This window comes from Apis laboriosa, unplaced genomic scaffold, assembly GCF_014066325.1.
Source record: "Apis laboriosa isolate Shangri-la unplaced genomic scaffold, ASM1406632v1 scaffold289_cov146, whole genome shotgun sequence".
NCBI lineage: Eukaryota > Metazoa > Arthropoda > Insecta > Hymenoptera > Apidae > Apis > Apis laboriosa.
The window spans coordinates 417,900-435,645 of NW_025222686.1; the positions used below are offsets into that span (position 1 = coordinate 417,900).

Genomic DNA, 17,746 nt, shown 5'->3' on the forward strand with positions numbered 1-17,746 from the left:
GTAGTAGTAGTAGTAGTAGTAGTAGTAGTAGTAGTAGTAGTAGTAGTAGTAGTAGTAGTAGTAGTAGTAGTAGTAGTAGTAGTAGTAGTAGTAATATTTATAATATTACTATTATTATTATTATTTAGTATGTTATATTGACATAATTTTTTATTATTATTATCATTATCATCATCATCACTATTATTATTGTTGTTGTTGTGTCGTCGTCGTTGTCGTCGTAGTTTGTTGTTGTTGTTATTAACTTCTATTATTATAATTTCTGTTCATTTTTTATTATCAATTAATTTGTATTAGTCATGTCATGTTTGTTTGTTTATGTTGTTTAATTTCTGTACTTGGCAAATCGACATTTATATTATATTTATTGTTTATAAGAACAGTCATGTTTGCATTGCTGTTTGCCAAACATACAGGTTTTTTGCGTCGTGCAAACACAATTATTTTTCCATGAATATTCATTGATGTAATTCTTGTGTTTTTATTATTATTTACAATTTTTTGTAGTGGTTTTCTAAATTCTTTTAACTCTACTTCTTCTGTTTTTGCTATATATTTAACACATTCTTTTTCTTGTGTTACTTCTGTTATGACATCTATTGTACTTTCATATTCTGTTTTCATTGTCGTTTTAACATTTTCAGAATTGTTTTGATTAGTTTTATATTTATCATAATCATTGCAATAATTGTTATGATTGTTTCCAATATCATTCTCAATGCCATTAATAGTAGTTATACTAATATGATTATTTTCTTCCTTATCCGCTTCTTTAGATGCTTTAAGAACAGTAGAATGAGAGCAAAAATTTTGAAAAACATTGTTTTTTATAGTATTTTCCAATGAATGATCTATTGTTTTCTGTGTTAATGTCTTTGAATTATCAGAGAAATAATTATCTTTCGATTCTATAGAATTTAATTCAATTGATTTATTATTTTGTAATAAATTTCTTACATCTTTTGAAGATATTTTTTCTGTTTGTATTTCAATTATTTCTTTGGGTGATTTAAAAAGAATGGTAGAATGAATACAAGAATTTTGAAGAACATTATCTTTTACAGTATTTTTTAATGAATGATCTATCACCTCCATTTGGCTCAATGCCTGTTGTTTTATATTATTAGAAAGATAATTATTTTCCATTAATTTAATAAAATTTAATTCAATATCTTTATTGTCTTGTAATATATTTTTTATATCTTTTGAAGGTATCATTTTTTTTATTTGTGTTTCAATATTTTTATTTTTGATAAAATTATTTTCAGAAATATATAAGATAGATGTATTTGGTAACTTTTCATTAGATATTAAAAGTTCCTTATTTGTTTGATTTTTATCAAACAGAAGAATCTCATTAATATTTGGGACTGGCAAATGGTATGTTTCTAAATCTTCTTTATAATTACGAAAATCATTTAAAATATTAATACTTTCTTTTTTTTCTATTGAATTTGATTGTGAATCATTTAATGCATGAATAGTATTTGATGTAGATATTTTTTTACAAGATAAAGAAGAATCAGAAATAAATTTTTCAATATTTTCTATATTTTCAATGTTTTTACTTCGATATTTTATATTATTATATTGATTTTTATTAAATTTCTCTTCTCGATCTATTTGATTCGATTTTATATATGCTGTTGATTTTACACGTGATCGATGATTGTCAATATGATGATATCCTTTTTGTCTATCTCTATGATGATGTTTACTATGATTAGATCGATAATTATCCTTTTCAAAAACTTCAATGCAACGATAACCTATATTTTTCTCATCTAAAGTAAATGTTGAATTTTGAGTAGATTTTATATGCTGTTTTGTAGAATGTTCATTAGCATTTCTTTTTTCATTTCTTTTTTTATTCTTTCTTTCATTGTCTTTATTTATATTATCAATCAAATTTTCATGTTTTTTCAATTCGATCCTTGAATTATGAGTACATCCTACAGTAACATTTTTTACATTATGTTGCTTTTCATTAAAATGAGTGGAAGATTCAAAATTATTATACAGAGGAAATGTAGATTTTTCCTTGGATTCAGAAATTATATTATTTGTTTCTTTTTTTCCGTTTTTTCTCATTGTTTCAAAACAATATCTTTCTCTAGTAGATTTTATTCGTTTTATAGGAATATCTTTGTTTATTTCTTCATTTGTTCTTTTTCGCATTGACATGTGTATTGTTTTTTGCAGAAGTCTAGAGTTTTCATTTTTATTATCTTTATCATTTAAATCAGTATCTTTTATCATATTTCTTGATGAAGATTTTGTCCTATATTCAATTTCTTTATTTTGAACAATTGAAGATTCAGTTTCTTTTGTAATATAAGAATTAGTATCACTTAAAAAACCATTTTCTTTATTATTTTTAACTATATAGCTTTTGTTATTTTTATGTTCATTATTACTATTATTTAGTTTATTTGATTGCTTGTTTTTTTTTTCTAAATTTTGTTCATCTGTCATTCTTTTAACTAATCGCTCACCAAAAACAGTGATAGGAATTAAAGCAGATTTGTTGCGTTGATTTTTGGTTTGATTACATGAATAACCTGCTACCAATGTTTCAATATCTTTTTCGTTTGGAGGAAAATAAATATCAGTTGATTTATGATGCGTATTTACAATGGTTTCTCGAAAAGTGGATTTATGAATGATACAATCATTAGTTTTAGGATATTTATCTCTTTTGAATGTTGCATCATCTAATCTGTAATAAATATATCAGAATTTAATAAATATTTTTAAAATTATCAATATTTCCATTTACTTACTTTTTTCTTAACTGGTCTATCATTTTATCTTTTCGTGCAATTTCTGCTTTTGCAGTTTTCAATAATGAAAATAAATTAATTTCTAAATTTTCATTAATCTTTTGAAAATTTTCCAATCTTGTTTTTAGTTCTGTAATTTGTTTTTTTAATTTTAGATGTTCATCCACAATATTTTCATTATTTGTCACAAACTGAAATTTTTAAACAATTAAGTATAATGTGTACTTAACCTAATCATAAATAGTATTATATTTTATAATACTTACATTTTCATTGAATTCTGTTCTAAAATTTGGTAAGTCTTCATAAATATCGATGTCATCCTCCATGCTTTTTATTAATTTCTATAATAAAATTATAATTATGAAAATACATATTTATTGATATAATTTTTCCATTTTACCAATCATGAATATGTCATATATTTATGTATTTAATATACTTACTCAAGGACACATATTAGTATCTTTATATTTATTGACTATCATGAAATATATTAACAAATAGTAACTAATATCAATTTAATAAACATTATTCTATTAAAATTACAAAAATTTCGAAACACAAATGAACATGAATCGAACCAATGAAATATATAATCGAACCAATAAAATAACTGTTATTATGTTCTATATTTTTTCTAATATAATTTGATCATAAATTAAATTTGATAAATATTTCTATTAATTATTATAATATTATTAATACTAATATGATTTTATATTATTATTAGTTTCTAAATAATAATAGTTTTAATAATCAGAATAAAATTATAATTTTGTAAAATACATTTTAAATATTTTTAAAAGTTATTTCTTGTATAGAAATTTTTTTTTAATATTTTTATATTGAATTTTAATTTTATTTAAAAAACATATATATATATAATCTTAACGAATGAGTAAGGTATCAATATTATAGATTTATCATCGTTTCAGAATATGATAAAGCGACACCTGTTGGAATTTACGATTGCAATTAAACTTGTGTATGTGTGTTTAAAGTTTTACATGTAGAACTATAAGTTTAATTTTAGAGCAGTTTTTTATTCTTTCTTATTTCTTTATCGATTTTTATTAGTGAATTATTAAGTATATCGTTAAAATTATATATTTTTTAATATATTTCACTTTATGTATATTTATCTATGATCTTTCATATATTAGTGCTCTATTTGAGATTTGTTTAATTGCAATCTTTCAGTGCCAATTGATGATTTATTTAAGTTATAAATAAGAACATCAGTAAAAAAATTTTTTACAATTGATTATATAGAAGATTATGAAGAACAATAATAAATTCAATTAAGAATTATAAAGGTCAGTGAAGAGGTTAAAATGAGTAATGTATACACACAATAATTCGAGAAACGTAAAGTTAATGAACAAATTTTTACATAAAAGCTAAATTTTTATATAAAAATATATATATATATATAATTTTAAATAGCAATTTTTATTATTCATTATAAAAAATTATTGCACATAACATTTTATAACATAGTTCTCTGAATGTATTTTATCTAACACGATAGTAGCAGCACGATAAATCGATACTATGTACAATCGTATATAAACATATGTGTACATATATATATTTATCCTAGCTACATCAAAGTTACTAAAAAAATGATTTTAAAGAACATGAACAAATTTAAAAATATATATATTTATTAAATAATTGAATATAATTGTAGTATTTGCAAATTGAAAACATTAACAGAAAATAAATTTCGAAAATTTTATATATTGATTAAAATTAAAATTTAACTTTAAAATCGAATTTTTACTCTATAGTATATGCTGATCAATGTATACACATATAGAATGGCCTAAATAAAGTATTATAAGTTGTTTTTTCAGAAACGAATAAAGCTATTAATTTCATTTTTTCTTTATTAAATGATAAAGAATAGTTGATTTCTCAATGTTGAACAAATTTTTTTGATATATCTATTAAAAATTAGATATTTTTAAACGATTATTAGAGAAATAATATTAATTTTATGTTATTCACATAATTCTTATTAAACTGAATAACATTTATTTAAAATTTTATTTTATTTTTTTTTTGTACATAATTATAATATTATGACAATAATTTTTTTTGAAAATAATTTTGGAAAAATGAAAAAAATGAAAAAAATGAAAAATATCAAGATAATATTATTTTATTAAAATAATCAAATAATTAATATGATATTTATCGATTAAATTCTTATTAAGTCTTATATTTTCTCAAATATTTGACAATTTAATCGGAATATAAACGCCGTATTTTTGTTTATTCGAAAGAATAGTTATGTATTTAGTAAATAAAATTTAATAAATATTCGAAAATTTATGGATACAATTTTGAATATTTAATAAAATGATTTATTATAATATACTATGATTTTTAATATTTTTTATTTTTCTCGTTTTTCGCTTAGAAAAATTTTAGAAAAAATTGATTATTATAATTATTTAATTATAAATAATATAAAAATAAAATAATTAAAATGAATATTATTTTAAATAATTCGATAAGAACTATTTGATAATAGAAAATTGATATTATTTTTAAAATTTTCATTCAAGAAAATTTCTGTTTTTTCTCTAATACTAAAAATTTGTTATATACTAAAAAATTAAAGCATGTATAATATTAAATATGTCAAAATGACATATATAAATGTAGATATGTATGTATATCATAATAATTATCCATGATGAACCAAAACCAAGAATCAAAGAATGTTTTATATTATAAAATAATTAATGATTAAATTAATAATTGAATCATCTTAATATTTTTGATTGATAGTAAGAATATATATTATACATATAAATGCTAAATTATAGCAGCAACTTTTTTATGGATTATAATTTTAAAATTAATAATCATTCTTACCAGTTTTTGAAGCCAATTTTTTTTTAAATAGAAATTAATATTTTTCTTAGAAAAAAAAATTTCAACCTATTTTTATGAAATTCGTATTAAAAAGATTAAATTTAAATTTTTATAATTAAAAAACTGTATAATTAAAAAAGTACTGTATAATTAAAAAGTGTATAATTAATAAAGTTAAAAAGCAATATAAAAAATTAAAATTATTATTGGTTTTATCATATCATGTAATATTATCAAAATCATGTAATTATCAAAAAATTAAATAAGTTTATATCATATAATTTTTCTTTGTTACTTTACGAATCGTTAAATAAACTTTATTTTTTTTTTTAATTTTTTAAATATTTTTTATGAATCTCATAAAAAATATTAAATATTTTTATTTAATAAGTTTTTTTCCAAATAATAAAATTTTATTTTAGAAAAAAAATGTTAAGTTCCATTAAAAAAAATTGACTTTTTTATTTCTTAAAAAATAACTATAGAAGTGTCCAATAAATTAAAAATGAATATAGTTATATTTTTCCCTTAAAACTATAAAGCTTCTATATTTAATATTTTTTCTCGTAAATGAGTTGTGTTCAAGATATTTACATTAAAATTTTTAAATGAATACTCTATATAATGTACATATAAATATGATAGATTTATTACATATAATAAAAATAAGCATCGCAATCTCAGATTAAAAAAATAATGGAATATGATATATATATATGATATACATGTAAAATTTGATACAATATAAATAACATGTTTAAAATAATATAAATAAAAATATAAATAAAGACTTTATTAAAAAAGTATGAAAAAAAAATAGAAAAGAAAAGAATAGAATTTTCATACATTATAATAATTATAATGTTTTGCTAATTGTCATTTTCTTTTTGTCTATGCCTTACAGTTATTTTAAATAGTTTTAATGCTTTGAATAATAACAATAATAATAATAATAATAATAATTTGAATAATAATGGAATTAAAATCACTTGGAATTATTTTTTTTAAATCTCTGCTTTGTATAAAGTATGTGCTCTCTAATAATAAAATGTGTTTTAGTCTAGTTACTATGAGATATACTTCAAAACAAATTTGATCAATATTATTTTGCCTGTCATCAAATTATATTTATCAGATTATTATAATTGAATTTCTAAGATTTCTTTAGTGAAAATACATACCAAATATAATATTTGAATGAATACAAATTATTTGTATAATATATAATAAATATGAGAATATTTTTTTTTTCTTTCACATACACTTAATATTTCTTGCTCATGTCTTCAACTTAAAAGATGTCAACAGAAGAAATAATATAACTGATAAGAATTTTGTATTTCGATAATTGACACATTATGAATTGTCTCTGTGTTAGTTAATAAAACTATTATATCAAAACTATTATATTATGGTCTGTATGTGTATCAAAATATTGCTGCAGGTACTTTGAAAATTTATTTTTTTGACATAAATTTAAAAAAATTTTTTTAAATATTTTCTTAAATATTTTCTATCTTGAATATGAATTTTTTGCAAATAATCTAAACTAAAATAATCTAAATCATTATAGCATCAATATATTATTAAGTATTAGTATATGTTATTTAATATATATTATAATTATAACTATTAAGCATTAATATATTACTTATTGAATATGAATTTTCTGAAACTAATCATCATAGCATTAAATATATGTATATGTATATATATAATTAAATATATATATATATAGCTATAGTATATGTATACATACTTATATGTAATATATTACCAAAATTTATAATGCAAAGGATTAAATGCATACAGGAAATGCATTTAATATAAATATATTTTAAATATATTTATATTAATATATATTTTGTGCATGTAAATATATATATCTATTTAACATATTCATGTGAATAAACAGGGAATGGTTAGTTGAGGATAATAAACAGATTATTTAAGCATCCATTTTCAACAAAATTGTAGTAAATTGATAGTATATATATGTAATTATGTGATTATTATCTTATACTATTCAGAGAAAATAAATAGAAAAAATGATTTTAGAGATTAAAACAAACCCAGAAATTGGTAAACAAAAATGTCCGCTTTTAAGTTATAATCAATTTAATTTATTTAGATCAATTTAAGTGAAATGATCAATTTTATCTGCACATTCTATTTTCATATATTTCATCTAATAAAAAATTAAATTGTTTATAATTTAAAAAATAAATTTCAACAAATATTTTTGCATATCATCTTTTGTATTTGTTTTAATCTTTAATTTTCTCTTATATAATCTTTAATTTTCTTTTCTTAATTTTGTCAAAATATTCTATATGTATATTACATATTGTCAACTTAATGAAATAAAACGGAACAAAACGCAATTAAACGAAACAAAACAAAACAAAACGTAATTAAATGGAACGAAATGCAATGAAACGTAACAAAATGAATCAGGACAAAATGCAACGAAACGAAACCAACGGAATACAACGAAACACAACAAAACATAATGAAACATAACGAAACGCAATGAAACATAACGAAACGCAACGGAATGAAACGGAACAAAACAAACGGAACGAAACACAACTAAACAAAACGGAACGAAACACAACTAAACAAAACGAAACGAAACGAAACGGAATATATTGAAACGCAATGGAACGGTATGGAATAGAATGGAACGAAGCAGTCTGAATCGGCCCAGATCAGACCAAGTTGTATATCATAGTATGACAGTGAATAGCATAAAGGAATAGTAGGGGTAAAAGTTGATTGAAAGAAGAGGAATAGATAGAGAATAATGTAACGTTGGTGAAGGAAACGTTATACAGAAGGTTCAATGTTCTCCCACTCTTGAGGCCCAAGCTTTCAGTCTGCTCGTGTGGTCAGTTTAGTAATTACGCGGCAAGGAATAAGTTTGGGTATACGTAGTATAATGTGTAAAATAAAAAAACTTTGGGTGTGGCGTTTATTTTTATAATGCTCACTGTGAAACTATTAGCAATTTCAATGTTGAACATTATTAATTATTAACTAAAATAAAAAAAAGTGTGATTTACAAATTGAATAATATTTATAAAAATCTTAAAATTTTTTCCCGCTTACGAAGTGGATTATAAGTTCATCATTGTATATTTATATTTAATTGGAAATATTTTTTGGAAGATAAAAAAAAATGTTTAATAATCGACAGGTTCTTATAAACATATTTTTACAGTATCGATTGAATTTGTGAAATTTATATGTACGTTAAAGAAGAGAATGTTTCATATTGTTATAAAAAACAATTCTATATTTTCTAATAAGAACAATTTATATTTATTATTTTTAGAAATTCATATTTGATTCATTTGATGTACATTTCTGAACTTTAAATCAAGAATTATCTTTTTCTTTTGAAGTGTTCAGTTTTATTTGGATAGATCATCTTTCTTTTTCTTTATATTTTGCTTAAGCGTATTAGAAGAATGACAGTCTCGGAAGAGTAAGTACGATATCATTAGTCTTCTGTCCTTTTCCAATTTTTTTATAACTTTTTTTTATTATTTCAATTGTATTTGTTGTATAAAGAGAATATATTTTAACATGATTCTCTCACAAAAAATTCTTTCGAGAAATTTTCTATTTATTGTATTATTTTGGTTATTGTATTATTATATTGGTTATTAGCCAAAAATATGAATAACGAAAAAACATTTGTTTTTAAATTTGTGTTTTTACGTAAAAAAAAAAAACAAAAATAAAAAAAGAAGAGAGGAAATAAAATCTTTTACATAATTGATAAAGTATCGTTTTATATAATATTTATATTTTCATTCTTCATATTATGAACATATGAATATTTAATTATATATTCAGAATGGATATATATATATATATATGCAAGTACATATGCGTGAGACAGATGGGAGAGAGGCACATAACGAAAGCATATAATATGTAGTGCTATATATAGATGTGTTCTTATATAAAAAATTTGAGGACAACGAAATGTTTAAAAATGTAAGTGAGAAAAAAAAGCATGCGAAAAATCGCGGAAATTACTAAGTGTATCATATACGAGAGGTACTCAAGCGTGTTCAAATTACTCAAGCGCACTTTTAAGGCTTTAAGACTGACTGTGTCGAAGAAGATTGGAATGCATGGTATGCGACTTATTCGTTGGACGTGTTTCACTTCGACTTAAACTCGATTTTATTCGAACATTACCGAGAATATCCGAACCGAGTCGATTACAACCGATTCAAAAACCGACCAGACAATTATAACATAATTTCTTTCACTTTGTTAGTCGATTATAATTTTTCTGATATATTGCAAATTTAATTTTAAATATTTTTAAATTATGTATGATTTTTAAAAATATTTTTTTATAATATCAAACATTTAGTATAAAAATAACATTTTATATAAAAAACATTTTTTTTTGATAATTGAGAATTGCTTGTATATATATTAATCATTATAGAAGAATAATATAAATTAATTGTATATATATATGTATATATATATTGTATATATATGTATATATATATTGTATATATATGTATATATATATTGTATATATATGTATATATATATTGTATATATATGTATATATATATTGTATATATATGTATATATATATTGTATATATATATTATATATATATGTATATATATATATAATCATTATAAAAGAATTGTGCTATAGAAGAATTTTGCTCAATCAAGAATTGTTTATATAATATCGTATAATATATTGTTTGTATATATATGCATAATATGTGTATACATAATATTAAGAACAAATACTGGTTTAAAAATTATATGATATACTATGAGAATATTTTAATTTGTAATTTAATTTGATTTAATAGAAAAAATTACTTTGAATGTACTACAATAAAACATTATATAAATCTTTTGATTAAAAAAAAAACAAAATTTCACTTGTTATCTTATAGATTTAATCGATTGAAATTTGATTAAAGAATAATTATTAAAATATTTAAACATAATTTGAACACGTTAATAAATTTTTTTGAAAATTGATTAATTAATAGAAATTAAGCATAAAAAACACAATTGGAATAAATATTTTTATCTAAATATTTGAAATATTTTAAAATTTTTATTTATGTTTGAAATATAGTAAAATATATAACAATATATTTACAAATATATTAAATATATAACAAAAATAAAATATATACAACATAATGATGGATATTTAAAGTTATTAATAAAAACTTAACGATAAAAAATATATCATATTATATATTGATAAAAACATATTGTATTTATTTTTGGTTATATATATATATATATATTGATTTTAGAATGGCTACAGAATTGGCAAATAAAAAAGCTGAGCGCGAAGCTCTGCGCGGCGTTATTCAACAATGGAACGCTAATAGATTGGATTTGTTTGAACTTTCAGAACCAAATGAGGTAAATTATTGTATCAATCACATCAAATTTTTCCTGTTCTTAGATTCAATAAATGTTGAAAATGTATATACAATATTTATTTTTTTTCAGGACTTGGAATTTCATGGAGTAATGAGATTTTATTTTCAAGATAGTGGTCAAAAAGTTGCAACGAAATGTATTAGAGTAGCATCGGATGCAACAAGTCAAGCGGTCATCGAAACTCTTATTGAAAAATTCCGTCCAGATATGCGAATGCTTTCAGTTCCAGAATACGCACTTTATGAAATTCATGAAAATGGTGGTAAGTATAATAAAGATAAATTTATATTAAATTTAAATATTATATACAATTAATTACAATTTCATCCATTTTTTTTCTTATTTTTTTTTTTATTATTTCATTTATTTTATTTATAGAAGAGCGTAAACTTGGACTCGAGGAAAAACCATTGTTAGTGCAATTGAATTGGCACATCGATGATCGCGAGGGACGTTTTTTGTTAAGAAGAATTGATGATAAGACTAACGCTCAAGGTGTTGGTTTCTCCTCTTCGGATGGATCTAGTTTTCGTAGAAAGTTGAGTAAACGTGAAAAAAAACAAATGAAAAAACAAGAAAAACTCAGTCGTTTAAAGAGTTTAGAACAAGATGAGAATAGTATACCCGTTGATCAAAATGGAGTAGCTGAAAAACTTTATACAGGTATAAGTTTTTTGTTATGAATATAATTGAATATTTATGAAATATGTTGGTAAATTGAAATATATTGTATAAAATATAATATGAATATAATATGATAATGTTGTTGTTTTAGAGTTACCTGAAACGAGCTTTACCAGAAGTATTTCAAATCCAGAAGCTGTGATGAGAAGACGACGTCAACAAAAATTGGAGAGAAAATTGCAACAATTTCGTAGTAAAGATGGTGGTCCTGATACTGGAGGAACATTAAAAATTTATGGTGAAGCACTTTGTAAAGATGTTCCATATAAAACTTTGCTTTTAAGTGTTCGCGATTCAGCAGTTCAGGTCGTACGAGAAATGCTTTCTAAATATGGTTTAGAGAAAGTTGATCCACAACAATATTGTCTTGTACAGGTTAGTTGAATATTTTTTTACGATTTATTTATTATAAAAATAGTTTTATCTTTTTTTTTTTATTTCTTATGCATTAATATATATATATATTGTGAACATGTGTGAAAATATTTTATTAAGGGATACGCTTCGAATACGAATATTTCATTATTTCAGAGAAATTAAAATTATCAAAAAAAAATTTAATAAAATTATTTGTTTAATAAAGTTATTTGATATTTGGTAAAGGAAATGCAGATCATTTTTTTGTGTCATTTTTTTTTAAATTAATTATTTCATTTTTTAAATTAAATAATGAAAGAGATTTCAAGATCAACTTCACTTTTTAAATAAAACATAATATAATTTTGAATGTATTAATCGATTTATTTAAGTATTTTCTTTAATTGAAAAATCAATTTTTCGATATAAATAGATATATTTTTTTTATACATATTAATACATTTTTTTAAAAAAAATACTCAAATAAATTAATTAATATATTCAAAATTTTATGATTTTATAAATATTCTATATTTAAAAAAAATTAATCTTGATATTTTTCTCACTATTGATTTACTTATAAAAAAATTGTTTATAATGTGATTTCTTCCTCTGAATTAAATAACTTTTATTAAAACATTTTTTTAATAATTTTAATTTTTTGATATTCAAATATATTTGTTTAAATGAAATGTTTTCTATATATTATATGTCATATGATATAATCAAGATATAATAAAAAAAAATCCGAAATATGTTTACTAGTATTAGTAAAATAATTTATTAAACATATTTCAAAATCTTTTTTTTTTTTTATTTTATTATAGTATTAATAAATTAATTTAAATTTGATCTTCATTTTTTGGAAAATGAAAAATATTCTTTTTATATTAATATAGTAATTCTACCATATTTTAAATATATTCTTAAAGTTTCTGTTTTCAACTGCATTTCTTGTGATTCAATCCAAAATTTTTTGAATGTACAAAAATATCGTTACAAAAAAAAATTATTTTTGTATAGAAATTAAACTTTAATCTAATTTTTGGATATAAAATATAGATATAGAAAGAATAAACAAAATCTTGTTAATAAGAGAACTTATTAAAGAGGAAAGCTCTAATTATCTTATATGTCATGAGAAATATTCATTATTTCATTTCAACTTTGTGGAGGAAATTAAAAAAAATGAATTCTAATTATTTCTGAGATTAGAAAGAATTTTGATTGTTCATGACAAATATGGTGGAATCATAATATCAATGTAGAAGATATTTACAACTTTGAAAAGAATAAAGCTCAAATTTAGATTATAATTCAATAATAACGATTTTCTAAATTTAGTAATTTTTCTATAAAAATAAATGTATTTAATATACATATATATAAGAAATTAAATGTTGTATGTAGGTAAATAGTGAAAATAATCTTAATGGAGGAACTCAACAAGAATATATACTAGATGATGACGAATGTCCTTTAGCTATTCTTATGAATCATTCTTCTACTCGTGGTACGTATTAGTACTTTTAATGAAAATAATTTGATAAGATTTTTGATTGATAGAGAAATAAAATGGAGTGTTTATATATTTATATATTCATTTTCATAAAGATAAAAATTGATATACAAATAAAAAAAATTAGAAATTGATTAAGATTTATTTAATAAGTATTTTATAAGCAACTAAAGTTTGTGTTAAATAAAGAGAGATGCACATATAATCAGATCATAGAGATTTCTATTTCTATTATATTGCCATTGCAATTTATTTCTATCTTTATTTTTATCTTTATTTCTATCTTGTTTCATTTAATGTGAAAAAATTAATTAATTTATATTATAAATTTAATAATAAATTTAAATTAATTTAAGTTATTTATTTAATAACTTGATATATAAATCTTAATCAATATTTTTGATTTCCAAAGATATATCTTTCGAATATATTAACATACAATTAAGTTAAAAAGTTTAAATAATAATAATTAAGAAATAATGTGAAATAAAAAAATTAAAAATTATTGAAACATTAGAATTATATATATATATATATATATATATGTTAATACAATAGTCTTTCAAACTACAAGTCTTTCAAATTTAATTTGCGCCGTGTCATATTGTTTTTTGTATGTATATAAGTCAATGGGTATAATAAGCAAGCGCGCGCGCGCTTGCTTATTGTTTGGAGAACCGCTCACTGAATCTTGTTTCTGACTGAAATGCTTAAAGTCGCGCAACATTATGACGTAATTTAACGTTACTTTTGTTGGCAGTTGTGATTTGATATTATATCGTAAAAAAATTTTTGTATAGGAAAAAGATATTTTTATTTTTCTTCTTTTTATTGTTTGCGTGAAATGTTTAGATCTATATACAATAATCAAGATGAATCAATATTTTGAATTGTTTGGTAAAGAATCTGTCATTGAATGTGAAAAAAATATTGCATATTATAATGTAATATATCAAATGATATGCACTAAAGAATTAAAAAGCACATTGAGACAATTTTATACGTATTATCATGAATTTGTAAATAGTAAACCTCTAAATAGAGAAATTTAAATTCTTTTTTTCTTTGAAAATTGATATTTATATTTTTATAATAATATATTAATTTAGAAATTTTAATTAATAATAATTAAATAATTAAATAATTAAATAATTAAATAATTAAATATATTTATGCTTTTTTTTCTTTTTTTTTTCTATATTATTTATCTTAATAAAGCATATTTGTTGTATTTGAACACTAAAGGAAAAGCTTCAATGCACAAGTATTATCATGCCAATAATAAAATTTTAAGTGCTATGTCAAATACATAACCTGGTTTTTAAAATATTTGTAATAAAACATATAAATTGCAATAAAAACGTAGAAGATATTTAGAGAATATAATAGTTTTCTATTTTTTACTGTAATTCTGATTATAAAAGTGAAATTTAAAAGGTTAAAATTAAAGTAATCGATCGAAAAAAGGACCATAGACGAACGCGCATACGCATACATATTTTCAGGAGCCACGTAAAAGAAATTGACAATTTTTATACACAATGATGGATTGGGGAATTAGACGTAAGAATTTTGAAATTTATTCTTTATTTAATGATAATAATAATTTATTTGTTTGTAAAAATTTTAATTGTATAGATTTTTAAAAATTCTAATTAATATATTTTTCATAATATAATTCCATTATGATTAGATAAATTTGATCAATAAATATATATATATATATATATATATATATATATATACATATATATTATTGAAAAGTATAGATATTTAGAATTCGTTATGTTTTCTTTTTAAATTAATATCTTCAAGAAAATAAACTTTTGTTTTTTCTTTGGTAATATTTTTTCAATATTTTCCGATTGTTTTAACAAGACAACGAATAGAATAGCTTGCTTGAAATAGCGAGATAAGAAGCTATAATAGTATCAGTGAATATATATTGATTAATGTAGGTCAACTAGACATGTGAAAGATAGAACATATGACTATTGTATTGTCGTAAATGACATTTATGATTAATAGAAAACTGACATATAAGATGAAATAATAAATGACAAGTTATTATAAAATTATAACTATATATATATAATATAATATATATTATTAATTATATAATTAAAACTATTATAATTATTAACATATATTTTTCTTAATTAAAATAATTTAAAAACGCTAATTATGTATAATAATTTTTTATGATATATTTTTCTGATATATACTCTTTGAAATCTAAAAAATTGCCTTTCTATTTTTTTAAAAAATATATTTATTTCGTTAACATTTCTAACGAAAAATTATTTATAATATATTATTTATAATGAAACTATTTTTTAAAATAAAATATAATATATTAATTTTGTTGATTGTAATATTTCTAATAAAATAATATTTACTTGAAAAATTTTATTTCGTATCTAGAAAATTAAATAAAGATTTTAAAGAAAAACAAAGAAGAATTATATAAGAAGATATGAAAATGAAAATATATTTTATATATATTTATATAATATATTATAATATATTATATTNATTTAATTAAATATTATTAGGTTTCTTACTAAATATTATTAGTTATAAATTAATATTATTTACATGAAACAAAATATGTGAAGATGTGAAACAAGATGTTTAAAGAATTGTTAAGTGAAATTTTTTATACGAATACTTAATAAAATATTAATATATGATCATATTTAAATTTTTAGTATATCTTAGTATAAATTTGATTATAAAGTTAAAAATATAATCTTGTTTGATAAAAATGAAGATTGGAAACTAAATAAAATTTAGAATTTATCATATTAAGAAATATTTCTTTTCCAAGTATGAATTATTAACAATTTTTTAATTTTATACTCGTTTAAATTTAGAGACTGTATTTATTTTAATTGTTTATAAAGATATATATAAAAAAATAATTTAATTAATAATAATAGATATATATTAATAATAATAGATATATATTAATAATTTAGTAATTAATAATATAATAATATAAAATAATATAACGAAATAATGTAAAACCATTGCTATTATTTTTATTTTACAATTCCATTATTATAATTTATTGGGATTCTATTATTATGTTATTCTATTATTTAAAATGACAGATTTTTGAAGATAAAAAGAAACAGTTATTTCTTTTTGAAATTCCTATAATAAAAATATAAATGTATAAAAACAAACTATAAGATGAGAGTGATGGGATATATGATTCAAATATATTATAGATTAATTTTTAATTAAAATACCATAAATAAATTTTTAATTAAAATACATAACCATTTATAGCTTAAAAAAAATATTATTATTTAATAATTATTATTTAAAATTATTATTGATCAAATGTATTATTTACAGGTTCTATTATGTTTCACGTACGAAGAAGACCTTCCGATTATGTACCTCGGAAACGCAAGAAAAAACCAAGTGGCAAGTGGAATGAATTAGATTGCAGGTTTGTTGCAAAAATCATAACGGTAATCAGTACTATGAAAACTTTTTGATATATAAGAAAAAAAACTTATTTAAATCTCTCATTAATTTTGATCGGAATATCTAAAGCAAAACATATTAAATATATTATACAGTTTTTATAAAGAAAAATGTTGAAATTATTCCAGAAATTTCTAATTGAAAAATATTTCTATATTTTTGAAACATTCTGTTTGTTTTAAATACATATATTTATTTTAAATATATACACGCGATTATTTCTGTAAATTAGAAATATGAAAAAATATTTTAAATAAAAATTATATAGTATCGAAGGGCATTTTAATGATAAATATTTGACTTTGGGATAATCTTAAATTGTTCTGTGAACGTCACATTTAAATTTTTAAATGGAATCCTTTTATTACATAATTTTATTCTTTTAATTGCATAATTTTATTTATATAATTGCATATATATTTACATAATTTCGTAACAAATAAATTTTAAAAGTCAATAATTTAATAACAGTTTAAAAGAAATACATTCGTAAGTAAATATTTTGAAAATGTATAAGTTACAAGGATATGTAATAAAAATATAGAATTCTA

The 17,746-nt window shown here is 20.0% G+C and overlaps 2 protein-coding genes across 13 annotated transcripts in view; one reads left to right on the plus strand and one right to left on the minus strand.

Annotated features, from left to right (window-relative positions):
• Window positions 1–228: 228 nt before the first annotated feature.
• On the minus strand, window positions 229–3,180 carry LOC122714151 (probable serine/threonine-protein kinase DDB_G0283337). Its single transcript, XM_043935230.1, has 3 exons — window positions 3,050–3,180; window positions 2,784–2,974; window positions 229–2,719 (listed from the first exon to the last, which is right to left on the minus strand). Exons 1-3 carry the CDS (start codon window positions 3,110–3,112, stop codon window positions 298–300), a joined length of 2,676 nt encoding a protein of 891 aa, XP_043791165.1. The 5' UTR covers window positions 3,113–3,180; the 3' UTR covers window positions 229–297.
• A 562-nt stretch (window positions 3,181–3,742) lies between these two features.
• Window positions 3,743–17,746, plus strand: part of LOC122714171 (putative uncharacterized protein DDB_G0282133) — a 49,056-nt gene continuing 35,052 nt past the window's right edge. For 2 of the 12 annotated variants that reach the window (XM_043935282.1, XM_043935283.1), the window contains exons 1-8: window positions 8,097–9,165; window positions 9,540–9,683; window positions 11,002–11,113; window positions 11,204–11,396; window positions 11,513–11,797; window positions 11,910–12,193; window positions 13,586–13,688; window positions 17,061–17,157. In XM_043935282.1, the coding sequence (XP_043791217.1) occupies window positions 9,637–9,683; window positions 11,002–11,113; window positions 11,204–11,396; window positions 11,513–11,797; window positions 11,910–12,193; window positions 13,586–13,688; window positions 17,061–17,157 (1,121 nt within the window). In that variant the 5' untranslated portion in view covers window positions 8,097–9,165; window positions 9,540–9,636. Of the gene's footprint in view, window positions 4,103–8,096; window positions 9,166–9,443; window positions 9,968–11,001; window positions 11,114–11,203; window positions 11,397–11,512; window positions 11,798–11,909; window positions 12,194–13,585; window positions 13,689–14,436; window positions 15,258–17,060; window positions 17,158–17,746 lie in introns of those variants that run through there. The other 10 variants (XM_043935273.1, XM_043935274.1, XM_043935281.1 and 7 more) reach the window with 10 other exon arrangements.